The sequence below is a fragment of the Pezoporus flaviventris genome, unplaced genomic scaffold, assembly GCF_033815535.1.
Source record: "Pezoporus flaviventris isolate CSIRO_AGI_PZ_B2104156 unplaced genomic scaffold, CSIRO_AGI_Pfla_v1 ptg000007l, whole genome shotgun sequence".
NCBI classification, from domain to species: domain Eukaryota; kingdom Metazoa; phylum Chordata; class Aves; order Psittaciformes; family Psittacidae; genus Pezoporus; species Pezoporus flaviventris.
Window position 1 is genome coordinate 90,825,190 of NW_026892555.1, and position 13,268 is coordinate 90,838,457.

A 13,268-nucleotide genomic window follows, 5' to 3' on the forward strand; every position below is an offset into this window, starting at 1 on the left:
AGTTGCCCAAGGAAGCTGTGAATGCTCCATCCCTGGCAGTGTTCAAGACCAGGTTGGACTAAGCCTTGGGTGACATGGTTTAGGGTGAGGTGTCCCTGCCCATGGCAGGGGGGTTGGAACTAGATGATCTTAAGGTCCTTTCCAACCCTAACTATTCTATGATTCGATGATTCTATTAGTGGCTTGGACTGACATTGCAATATTGAGTATTCCTAAAGATTACAAATTCACCATCAACTGGATCTGAGCAGCCATTTCAGTGCTTCCCAGTTCAAGCACTACATGCAAAAAGGTGCCCCGGCCTTTAGGATTTTATTAGCAACATGTTGTACTCACTTACAGGGAGGGTTCAAGGACAAAGAAACTGCCAGGTGTGGAAGAGGACTGATTCAGGGACCTCCTGAGGAATATCAATGCAGTAAGTGCATGGAACCAGATGGGCTGCACCTAAGGGTACTAAGAGAGCTGGTTGTTGTCATTGTGAGGCTACTCACAATCGTCTCTGATGGGGTACTGGAGAGGTCTTCCATGAGTGAAGAGGGGCAGATAATGCATCCAGCTTCAGAAAGGGTAAGAAGGACAATCTAAGGAACTACAGAGCAGTCATGAAGTAAGCAATGTTGGAAATAATTTTTGGGCACATGAAGGAGGTGGTAGTGATTTGAAATAGCCAGCATGGATTTACAAGGGCAAACCTAATTGTCTCCTGTGATGAGATGACTTCATCCGTTGATGAAGAGAAAACAAAGAATGTTGTCTACATGGAATTTAGCAAGGCTTTCCATGGAGTCTCCCATAGAATTCTTGTATCCAACTTCAGATGGCCCAGTCTAGATAAGCAAAAAACTGAGCAGATCATTTGCCAGAAGGGCTCATGCTCTCTCCAGAGGCTGGTTACAGTGGAGTTCCTTGGGGGTCTGTCCTGATATCTTTAGCAATGACCAGGAGTCAGTGGTAAACTCTAGCAGCAATGAAAGTACATCAGACTGTATCAACAGGAGCACAGATGGCAGATCAAGGGAACTGATTATTCCCTTTTAGTCAGTACTCATTAGACCACAGCTGGCACAGTGGGTCCAGTCTTGAGTCCCCCAGTACATGAAAGTACATGAAGTACATGAAAGTACATGAAGTACATGAAAGTTGATAAACTTGAATGACTCCATTGGAGGGCCAACAGGATGGCTGGAGGTTGCAGCTTGAGGTTTGTGGGGACAGGCTGAGGCATTGTGGTTTGTTCAGCCTGCAGAAGAAAACAGCAACTTTCCAGTTCCTAAGAGGAGGTTACCAAGAAGATATGGCTGGGCTTTCTGCCAAAGAATGAGAGATGAAGGTTATAAAAGAACAGGAGAAGCTTGCCTAGATAGATGGTAAAAAAAAAGAAATGACAGTATGAGAATAGTAAGTAGTGGCACAGATTACTGAGAGGGGTTGTGCAGTCTCCACATGGAGGATTTTAAAGACCTGACTGGACAAAGTGATAAGCAACCTGGGACCTCCTGAAGTCCTTTCCACTCTGAATTGTTTTATGGTAACTCTCTAGATAGATCTTCTCTATGGGATTTCCTCCATTTAATATAGTTCATATCAGTCTATGTATTTCAAGTCAGGGCCTATGCTGCTATTCAGCCCACAGACCAGGAAAATTACATAAAAGGTTGCCACCCCCTTAATTTTAACTAAACAAGATCTATGACAACTCAAGCAAGAACATCACTAGACGGATGCGACAACATTTTTTTATTGTTTTAATACTAGTGAATAGATCAAGAGATCTGAAATGTTGTAAAGCAATATACAGACTGAATAAATAATACGCACAGGAGAGTCATGTCTACATTATAACACTGGCTAGTATTCCGAATACTTAAAATAAATCCAGTGACATTGGATAAAGTCCATAAAAATGCTATCCTGTCTTCCCTTGTATGAAATTGTTCAAGTATAAAAAAATCTGATACAGTGTAAAATATTAAATTCCATTTCGGTCAAGAATAAAAATTGCAAGTATTGTAGTTTCACAGGACAATGTAAAGCAGCATTTTCTAGCAAAGGGGAAAATAGTCAGTCTACATACAGATGAGTGAGAAAACAGCACAAATGTGTTTGAGAGGTCTACATGAAAAACTAGTAAAGGGAAAAAGAATGAACTAGATTTTTTTTATGTAAAAACCTAAAAAAGTGTTAAGAGTACCCTCATACAGTGCACATACTGAATTTAAATAAATCCAAGTCAACATCCTTAGTTAATTAGGTTAATATTTAATATGCTACATCTAAGCCTACTAAATAATTTATGCCATGAGATGAATACATAATTTTACAGTGTCACATCTAAAGTCGCTTTCTTTAGAGTGCAGCATAGTAAAACTTTCAAAATAAATATTTCTTTTTAAATAGCATAACAATTAAGGCACAGTATAAATCACATACCATTAACCCTTCAAGAACTGCAGTCTTGGTAACAAAAGTCGCTGTTTGTGTACTGTATGTTTGCTAATAAATATTTTAAATATAATCCTGAAAAAGATAATAAAATCGTACAAATGGTTTCAGAAACTAGAATTCCCTTAAACAGTTCTTAAAAGGTTTTAATTCATTAAGCTTCTTCCTGCCTTTATTCACGTTACGAATAGATGCAATAAATAGAAAGAGAAGGCTGTTGTAGTAAAGGGCTGATCCTATTTTAGAATCAGAATAGCTGACACCAGCAGTTAAAGTTTCCCAAAAGTGAAACGGGATGGGAGGAGGGATTAGGATGTGACAAGCTCATCACATGAGCACGAGTGATGTGTTCTGTCCAGAACTGTCTGTGTTATTGATTGTCTCTACAGCTGTTGCACCCCTTACTTCCACATCACTTGCTCCATAGTTCCACTCATCCAGAGGACAGAGAAGAAAATAACTTTGGTGCCTGTCCGCCATCTTACTAGCCGGCCATCTTCCTTGGGTTGTTCGATGCCCATTAGTGAGACAGAGAGAACGTACTATCTCATGAAGACAATTTCTGAAAGCTAGAAAGGACAATCAGTGCTTTAAGCTTGTTTCCTCTTAAAATGGATAGAGATTACATATTGCTAACTCAGTTTTTTCCCTGGTTCAAAGTTTTCAAATACCATTTTTTTTACTTATAAAAGGCAGTTTTGCTTCCCTGATACTGTAAAAAATACACCTTTGCTTTTTTTGGTTCTTGGTTGGTTCTTTTTTTGTTTGAAAATATGAAGTCCCATTGCTACTCCTGCCACTCTTTCATGACAGTACAGTATTGTTTTTCCCATTTTCTTCTGGCTCGATACTTGAAACTACACATGCCACACTACCCCTCCGCTCTAGCAACACGGTGGTTTGGATGCAATACTGTATGAAGACAGTGGAATAAAAATCTTTAGTTTCGCAATAGCATCGCTTTCCTTAAAGCTCCTTGCTTAATACCAATTGTCTCTGATTAACTACTTATACTGGAAGGCTGAAAAGAGGAAGAGAAAGAAAGAGCTTCCTTCTGGAGTCCACCTGCTATTGCATACGGTCTGTCTGCAGCTGTTGGGGCTGGTACTGGCCAAAAGCAGCAGCGGCCGCAGCAGCCGTCCCAGGCGCTGCTGCAGTGATGGGCTGCTGCACCGCGTAGCCATAGCCCCCCGCTGCCACATACCCGGCAGCAGCAGCCGGTGAGGCAGCATATGGGTACTGCTCATAGGCGGCCGCAGCGGCTGAGTACTGGGCATACGCAGCTCCGGTGTAATCGATGTAGGGCGCTGTAGAAGCAGCGGCTGCTGCGGGCTGCACGTGGGGAATTACCACTCCAGGCTGCACAAAAGCCTGTGGATAGACATAGTGAGCAGGTATCCTGTTGAAAGATGGGAGAGGGAGTTAGAGTCGATACATGAGTCGTGCCTAAGCATCATATCCATACTCCGAACTAAAACAAACTCAATTTAGTTGTTGTTATGTGCATAGGGTTGCCACAATAGCTAGACTCAATGGACCAATTATCAGTTCACTGGCCCGAAGAGATGCATCGCTCCAAAGCACAGCATTATAGCTGAATTAAATAGGAGTGTTTAATATTCCTTGAGGATATTATAACTAATGCTATTAAAATTGTTAGATGGACCAGGATTACTGATATCAGTTTTAAGACAACTCTAAAGGATTAACCTTGATTATTCCATCTGAAAAATTGCGGTACTTGTTTTTCAAATCACCTCTAAGTCATTTTCATTATGCTGCTTCTCACTTAACTACTTGTCTCTTAGTAAAATTATTTCCTGCAATACTTTTATTATTAGTAAGTAAGCGGTTTGACAGCATTACTATAATGACTTTGACAATAGCCAGTAAGGCAACAAAGTAAAGTCGTCTCAGGGAGGTGGGGACAGAGTGTATTGTGGCAACCCTACTTAAGTTGCTATGCAGACTCAGCACACATTAATTTCTCTGCAACCTCAGTCACCCTTATTAAAAATAAGAAAAAAACCAACACAGGCGACAAAGGAGTTTAAATAAAGTTCACAAGTGTGGTAAACACAGCAAGAATCACACTTTCCAAACGAACGATAGTGCAGCTCACTCCGTCACAAGAGGCCATTGAGGGGAAGCTACATAGATGCTATTAAAATCCGTAACAGTGACTCCTAAGTACATGTGCATCACACTTTTACAAAAAGTTGGTAAGGACACAAGGGTCAAACCTGTTTGATTATCAGGCCACTGATGTCCTGTTTTGTGCCAGCTTGTTTATTTCTATGCAAGACATACAGCATAGAGTTTTTTGGGAGGTGGGCATAGGATTAAGTTTAAATAGATCTGGTGCTTAACAAAAGCAGAAAAAAAATAGATAAAATTACAGCTTAAGAAATAACCGTTCTGAACAGATCAATACACACTTTTCCCATCTTCTCCAAGTTACAAAACTTGCTGCCTTGGCTTGTTTACTTAGCCCTTCAGTTTTGAAATCGGTCATATCATTGTCTTAGCACATAACTGTACATGCAAGTTCATCTCACAGTTGTATTTTAGCATATAATATGATTTTAAAAAATAATACACTCAGTATAATTCTCATTTTACACTTATAACCCTGTCTTGCATCTGGATTTCCACAGAGAAGTCCTTCATATATACAACTCTTTTTCTGTCAATGAATCTTTATAAATCCATGAAAAACTGCTTGTGCAGATTTACTACTCTTTCATACTGAGCTTTACATTTACAGAGAACTCTGAAGACTGCAGCAACCTTTTAGCACACTGTAAGCACAGATGCAAATTGCAACGGTAAAAACGGACATCTTTTCTCCAAATTCAAGATTTATGGAAAGAGGGCTTTTTTTGTTTGTTTCATTTTTAAAATAACTTCAAGATTTACTTAAATGGTCAACAAAGAAACATTTCAATCAGAAGGGACGCTGTTAACTATATAAATACCAAAACATAGTTTAAAGTAAATGACAGGCTTTAGAACAGAGTGGTTTTCTTCTTAAGAAAAAAAGGAGCTTAGTTGATGGACTAGGAATATTATCAGAGAGAAATGTTCAGTTGCTGTGTTTAAGACATGAACACCACAATCATAAAAACCCAACATGTCAATGAAATTAATTTCCTACTGTGTAAAGGGAGAAATGAAATAAAAAGAAAAAAAAAAGGAGTGACAAATAGGGATTGGGAAAGGAAAGAAAACATAAAACAAAACCATAAATTGGGTTTTTAACACTCACCTAATTTATGAAGTGATTAGCCAGAAGTGCATTTGAAGCATACTTAAAAGCTGGCTCTGTGCATTTAAATACACATCATTACCTGAGCTCTCCACACAAAATGGATGAGCATAAACAAGCGGTTTGTATTGGTCACCAATCAAGTACAATCCTAATAAATATAACAACAAATTTTTTAAGTATTAAGGAAAGAGGTATATAAAACCAAATCTGAAGTCACCAAGAGCCTCTTCTGCATCATTAAGAGTCCATTTAACACCACATCAAAGGAATCTTTATATACAGCAGTTATGAAAGAGGGTAATTTTAACAGAAGAGACAGTAAGCAAGCTTATGTAGCCGCTTGTGTTGACTTGAACTGATGTTAGTAAGATTTTCTGAAGACATTAGGTCACTTGGCCATATCCTTGAACAAGAGAGAGAGATACATGTGCTCCCACTTACACTCTTGTGACTTATTTTATTTAAGCCAAGAAACTAACAGGTGGTGAAGTTATGAAACATTATCTGTTTGCCACATCTTACCCTACAATAAACATAAACCCTGTGCAGGCTCCTCACCACCATGCCATTTCACACATGATGATTGACAGCATAAGCTGCAGTGGGGCTATTTTTGATCATCTGTCATGCTACAACTGTTTTGAGTCAAGTAAAATGGCTTTATATGGCCAAAGTAAATTTTTACCTACTGCACAGGCCATCACATGTAGATCTCAGCCATTCAGAACCCAACCGCTTTTATGCTCTGCCAGGTCAAAAGCTGAAAAAGCAATTCCCAATTACCCTAGATATCCTTAGTATCCTTAATTTTAAATAAAGGCTGCTGCTTTACTTTTGAGAGCAAGAGTGGGAGAATTACACACGGTCTAAGCTTTCTTTCTGGGCACTAGTTTTTATTTTAGAACGTGTATTTACTGTTTTATGCTTTTGCAATAAAGGAAAAGGGAAGCCACATTTAACTTTAGCAGTAACTGTAGCTTTGGGATATTCAAAATTGAATGACATACACTCATGCTGTGTGCCTTAAGACCTTTATTGTTGTTATAACAGAAGATTTATATTTAACTAAGACCTCAAAAATAACACTACAAGCAATAATAAAGTGAGAGCTATTTGTTTCAAGGGAAGAAATTTATCAGTAGTAGCACATCATTAACTTTTGGTGTTAAATTCTTGTGAAATTAGGTATTTAACTTTGATAAGACTGTTTTGCTTTGGCCTTTCATTGTCATCGCCTGGTTTTGTAAGCACAGTTAAGGAGTAAATTTTCACCAATGCGTAGCTTTCCTTATAGCTGAAATAGGTTACATAAGCATCAAGACATTCAAGACCCTTCATATGCTTCCTTTTAAATTTGTGTCTGGTATCACTAAAAGGACATTTAGCATTCGGCAGGTTAACTTCTGAGTGTTCTGGATTCATTCCCTCTTTCCAGATTATCCATAGTTTGGTATTAGTCTTTCATTAGGCAGGTATTTTGATCATAAACTCAAGAGAAGGCTTTTCCTTCTTGGTCAGGAAAGCCAGAATTGCCTATCTCTTTGAAGATAATACCAAGCGGATAGTATCAGCTAACCATTTGATAATGAACTTAGTAACTTTGGATTTAACTCTGGTCTTACTAAAATCAGCAGGAATGTTCTCATTTTGATCGAGGAACAAGTTTTAGACAGAAAATAAAGGGAAAAAAAATCTCTCCAACATAACAAGTTGCATCCTACACCAGCACCTCTGTATAACCCCATATTTTCCCACCAATATTAAAGTAAAAATTACATAAACAAAATGAGAAAAGCTATCTTTGGAGGCAAAGTCATCTTCCCCCTCCATAAATTCCTACTGAATCCTGAGATAGTACTTTAATAAACAATCCTGAAAACAGAGCTGTATAGACAACCAGTGCTGTGACCAAACAGCTTTCTACGAAGCACATTAACAAGAAGATAGATGCTGAATGTAAAGATCAGGGAGACGTGTTATTTGGGGGATAAACGAACCTCTGCAGCACTAAATAAAGAAAAATTCCCAGCATTTTAAATGCTTCATTTGTGGAAGCTAATCTACTTTCTGTCTCCCTCCACCAAAATAATGTACTTAATTCAGAATATTGTACTTCTGCATCTTCTCAGTAAAGGTACGGAAAGTAATGTAACATAATCCACTTATTTTAAGTTTCTACTTTGGTAGGCGGGGAACTGTATCAAAACACTGCTGCCCATACCAGAGCATGGCAGCATCTCACTAACCTGCATTCTGATAGGAAAAAAAAAACCAACAAAACAAGAAACAAAAAATCCAACCATTTGGAGGCTTTCTGTATGCATTAGCAGAGTATTGGCAGTGAATCACCAGTGCAAACCATTTTACACAGCATGTTAGTAAAGTGTGCTTTTAAAAGTGCAACTGCTCAAGAGGAAGAGGAAAGGCTTTAAGGTGACCATGTATTTCAATGCAATCCATGTATCATCCTCTAAAAGTGAACTCTTTAGTAGAAGATTCAAGAAAGCACTGAATCAAGCCCTCTTACTGTCAAGGAATATAGTGAAAGAAGATGTTTTTTAGTCATCCTAATGGATGCTGTTCTTCTTAATCTGATCTACATTCTTCAGAAAAGGTACACTGGAAATTTTGAGGAGGAAGCAGGATTAGTAATCTTTGTTTGCACATAGTGAGAGAAAGGCAAAAGCCAAGGATTAAAAATGCCACCAACATTCCTTTTCTTCAGATTTATGTACATTGCATTAGATACAAAACCTTATTCACCCTCCTGGAAGAATTTCCCTGACTTAAGCACATTTTACATGATCTGTTGCTGGCTATGGGTAAGGAAAGCCAGAGCGGGCTCTACATTTGCACAGTCCTTTACGCAAGGGATTGCTACAGGTTCTCCCTTTCTACTGTGCTCAGCAAATACTCAGCCTCTCCATGGCTGATCCCCATGCAAGCCACTGGTTCCTCTTTGCAAGAAGTACTTTAACAGCTCTGGAGACGGCACGCTGCACCTCCTGCCTGATCACAAACCGACCACTGCATATACGCCATCATCTCCTCATACTTCAAAGACGTTAAACAAAATACGGTAGAGGATAATTGTAAGAAGATTAAAAAAGTCAAAATGTTTTCCACATCCTCCCTAGGTGCCTCAGAAGAATCAACACTCTCTTTTAAAAGTACATAAAGTTCCCAGGAAAACTTTTCTCCTACAGTTTTGAGGACAGGAACTGTTTCCTACCAATTTGACAAATCAAACTACCATTGCTCAATAACAGATAGGTACAATACTCTAAAGCTAATCTAGTCAAATAAACAAAATACATCTGTGACACATTTTCCCTACTTTACTGTTAGCTTACTCATTAATTAGCAAAATACATTATTTTGCAATGAGTTTCTCAGTCAGTGTGCATTAGTGAAGTGACACTGTATGGAAAGTTTAAAGCAGACTTCACCTCCCAATTACGTGCCTGTAAGAAGCAAGAGTTAGCTCTACTTTGAAATAGCATATTCAAGTAAAGGAGAAATGCACTACATATTAACGAGATTGAGGAAAATAATTTCACATTAGAAAGCCCAAATAGACTCACATTGTTAATAAGGAGCTCCACACCCCTCCCAAGAAGAACACCCCCCCCCCCCCCCCAGTTATGAACATGCAAGCAATAAGTGGATTCACTTAAAAAACCAAGAAGTCACACAATTTAGCACTCACTACAAAATATGGTTAAAAAAGTCACAGGCTACAGCTTGAAAGCAAGGAAAAAAAACCAAAACAAAAGGCCCTTTGCTCCCCATGGCAAAGTCACTCCTCAACAACAAAAACAAAATTAAAAAGAGCCCCCCAAAAAACTTTCACTACAGCTCTTTCAATTAAAGAAAAGCACACAGTTTAGCTATCAACACCACTTCATTACTGTAATAAATCAATAAATAAAAAAAAGCACACGGAGGTCTATTGACTATATGAAAAAAAACATACATGCATCGTTAATCACCATTTTAGCTTGTTTGTGTTTGAGTCTACTGGTTACAGAGTTTAATTCCAAACAGAACTATTCCACCTCTTATCATCATATCCTTCTGATCAGTTATCTTAACTGTAAACGATCCCTGTCAGATTAGAAAGAGATAAATAACATTGAGTCAAGCTGAAAAAAGAGAAATGGGGCACAGCAATCTTGCATCAAGTCATACCTCCTTGTTTTATCATAGGGTCATACGGGACTGGACTGCTTAGGTGGAAGGGAAACATCCCACACAACTTGACTCGGCTGTGGCATTTAGAACATGACCAAAAAGGTGAGTGCATTTATGGGAATACATTTATAAGCATCAGAACTTCATCACTGCTGGTCAGTTTTAAGGATGCTACTGCAAAAGGCCTTCAAGGATCATATTTTTTCATTCCTTTTTTTTTTTTTTTAAAAAAAAAAAAGACTTTTCCACCCCTGTTTGAAGTCCCATTGAACAGACTTACCCAAAGGGTCTTTGTATGAGAGCTGGATGAAGCTGCTGGACACCAAAGGCAAAACCTACCAACAAAACCATATGACAGTCTCTGTATTGATGTTCTTTTGACCACTGATTTTGCTGTATATACACATGCATACAAATGCAAAGTAGCAGCCTTCACTAACAACCTCCAGTGACAATATCTGGAAGGCTCTAGAACCAAAAATTAAAAAACAAAATGTATCAATCCATACACACACATGTGCATCCAAAACTTAAACCAGTGAAGTGCACACCTTCCTAGAGATGTTTAGAAGAATGTCTTTTTCTAAACAACAAACTCAAGGTTTTTATCACATTTTATTTTGTGCTCCATTCTGGTTCCTAACTTTAGCCTCTGAAGGATTAGATGGTACTTTCTATGCATCAGTGTATATGTGTACTTTGTACAACCTTAAATTTGAGCCATCTCTACTTGTGAGGACTTAGCATGGGGTTTAAATTCTAACTTCATTTCTGTTCCTCAAGCATGAACCCCTTCTTTCCGCAGCAGGCACTTAATTACTCACACAAGTGTTTCTCAGGTGAAGCACAGGGGAATTCAGAGCAGCATTCTTCAGAGCACAAACGTGCACGCATTTTGAGGTCCGTCGCTCCCACTGCAAAGCAGCAGTTTGGGAAGTGGCTAGGACATCACATTGGCTCAGATGTGGTCTTAGGAAGAGCCATTTCATTTTAAAGCCTGCATAATAGCTCCCATCTGTTTGAGGAGTTTGCATTAAGATATTGTTTGTATTAATAAGACCGCACACATTGGAAGGGATTCATTCCTAGGCCAATCTTTCCCTGCAATGATACTGTAAATGGTCAGTGCTGCTACATTCCCAGCAGCTGGAATAACCAATGAAGTGTCTGAGCTGTGCAAGTGTTCCCAGAGAACCACAGATATTTTATCTCTGATTGCTTTTGGTTTTTAAATGAGGCACATGTACAAAATGGCCCGAAAGTCACTACATGCTGCATTTAAAAATCAAAACCAAGCCCACCCAACAAACGGTGAGTATTTCAGGGAGTGCAGGACAGCACGGTCTTTTTAAAGTTCTAGTCCCTCTGGAAACCTGAGGCACGGGCAGAAAAGCCGCCGAGGGCCGCTTCCTCACCTGGCTGCATTATCCGCGGCTTGGCACCCAGGTACGCCAGGTTCACGTTGGCTTTCCTGCCGTCGATGATGGGGTTGGGGTCTTTGCACGCCCTTTCCGCAGCAGCTCTGTCAGCCATGGTGACCTTAACGGGCGATGCTGTGTATTAGGTCTCTTTCCGCGGGGCAGGAGAAGCCTCTCACCCGCCGCAGCAATTCAGCTAACACCCGGGCGGCGCTGGGGGACAGCTGGGGCGGCGAGGGGACCCCGGCCCCGTCCGCGTCCCGCCCGCCGAGGGGCGCGGGACGCCGGGGCCGGGGAAGGGCGGAGGACGCGGGCAGAGCTCCGCCGCCGGCCGATAACCCCCCCCGCGGCCGTATCAGGGAGCAACAGGCGCGCTGGCGGCGCTGTGAGAAATGAGGCAATTCCCCCCTCAATCTCCTTTGCCAGTAACCTCCCCCCCACCTCTCTCAAACTCCCCAGCAGAGAGAGGAAGGAAAAAAAAAAAAAAAAACAGAGAGAAAAGCAAAACCCCAAACGCCCGATCCCCTTCCCCACCCCGCCATCCCCCGTGGTGCCCGGCTGCTTTTCAGCGGCCCCGCAGAAGTTTCTCCGCAATGCCCGTGCAGCCGGTCCAGGTCCACCTGCCCCCTGCCCGGCAGCCCCCCGCCGCCGCGCCGCGGCACTTACAAAGCCGTATCCCCGGGACTTGCCCGTCTGCCGGTCGGTGATGACCACCGCCTCCTCGATGTCCCCGAAGACCTCGAAGTACTTGCGCAGGCTGGAGTCGGTGGTGTGGTAGGGCAAGCCCCCGACGAAGATCTTGGTGTAAGTGGTGTCCTTCTGCGTCGTGTGCATCTTCCGCCCGGCCCTGCGCGCCGCGCCGCGCTCTGCACCCACGCGTGGCCGCCGGGGCGTGCGGGTCCTGCGCGGCGAGACCCGCTTCCAGAGTCCGCCCCGCTCTTGTTGCCTTTCCTATTTTTCTTTTCCTCCTCTCTTCCCCCCTCCCCTCTCCCGCCAGCTACCCAGCTACAATGCAATTCCCTTTTGCTTTTGCAAACCCAGCTTCCTCCTCCTTCAAGAGCAGAGCCCCGCAGCCTCCGGAGGTTTTGAGGTAGGTACCAGAAAAAGGAGGAGGGGAGGCCGGGCAGCAGCCTGGCGAGTATAGAGCTGGAAGCGAGCAGAAGCAGAAGCTAGAAGACGAGCGCAGGGCCTGGGCTCTAACAACTGAGTGGCCTCCCCCCCTAAAAGCCACCGGGTCGGGCACTCTTGGTTCCTCCTCCTCCTTCTCTCAGGGGCGGGGACGGCGGCGGGGCGGACCTCGCCCTCGGTAGCGGCCCAGCCGGGGCTGACACACAGCTGTTGGGAACAGCTGGATGCCTCCCGGTGCGGCTGGAGACAGCCCCTAGAGCCGCCGGGCAAAGGGGCTGCTCCAGAAGGGCCCGCGGGGAGGCTTGGTGCCTCCGAGGCAGGTTTGCCCCGGGGCTAAGCGAAAAGGAGGTGCCGGGAGGCAGGGTCTTCTGGGGTCACAGCCGTCCCGCCAGCAGGAGAGCCTGCATGCAGGGCCTGCTCACTGGGAGCTGGCAGTCCGCAAATGCTTCCATTCCTCCCTGCAGGCTTGTAGTGAAACCCCTGCCACCCTCACTTACCAGGCCAGCAAGGCTACCGTGCCGCAGGAATTCCATTATTGTTGTTGCAGTGCTGATGGTGGCTGTGTTTCTTGTAATTGGCTTGGACACAGTATGGTAAAGCTGGTTCCCTTGGTTTTCTCTCGATGCCTCTGCTCTGTTCTGGAAATGGGAAGCACTCAGAGAAACAAAAAGGAAGGTCTGTGTGACATGGAGAGGCAGAGGACTGTGGGAGTTGGGGGGAAGGGAAACTCACAGGGAGACAGGAAGGATGGGAGGAAGGTTAAAGATTGGGGAAAACAGATGTGCACATGTGTATACACTTCTAAACCATTC

At 42.4% G+C, this 13,268-nt stretch overlaps 1 protein-coding gene across 3 annotated transcripts; it reads right to left on the reverse strand.

Moving 5' to 3' along the window:
- Positions 1–1,725: 1,725 nt before the first annotated feature.
- Positions 1,726–12,504, reverse strand: RBM24 (RNA binding motif protein 24). Of its 3 annotated transcripts, XM_061449511.1 has the most exons (6): positions 11,995–12,504; positions 11,326–11,449; positions 10,191–10,245; positions 4,689–4,740; positions 3,650–3,844; positions 1,726–3,014 (listed from the first exon to the last, which is right to left on the reverse strand). In XM_061449511.1, exons 1-5 carry the CDS (start codon positions 12,160–12,162, stop codon positions 3,689–3,691), a joined length of 555 nt encoding a protein of 184 aa, XP_061305495.1. In that variant the 5' UTR covers positions 12,163–12,504; the 3' UTR covers positions 1,726–3,014; positions 3,650–3,688. The 3 variants fall into 3 exon arrangements, with proteins under 3 accessions (XP_061305495.1, XP_061305494.1, XP_061305493.1); XM_061449510.1 differs by lacking the exon at positions 4,689–4,740 and having other exon boundaries at positions 11,995–12,503; XM_061449509.1 differs by lacking the exon at positions 4,689–4,740 and having other exon boundaries at positions 1,726–3,844; positions 11,995–12,502.
- Between the last annotated feature and the right edge of the window lie 764 nt (positions 12,505–13,268).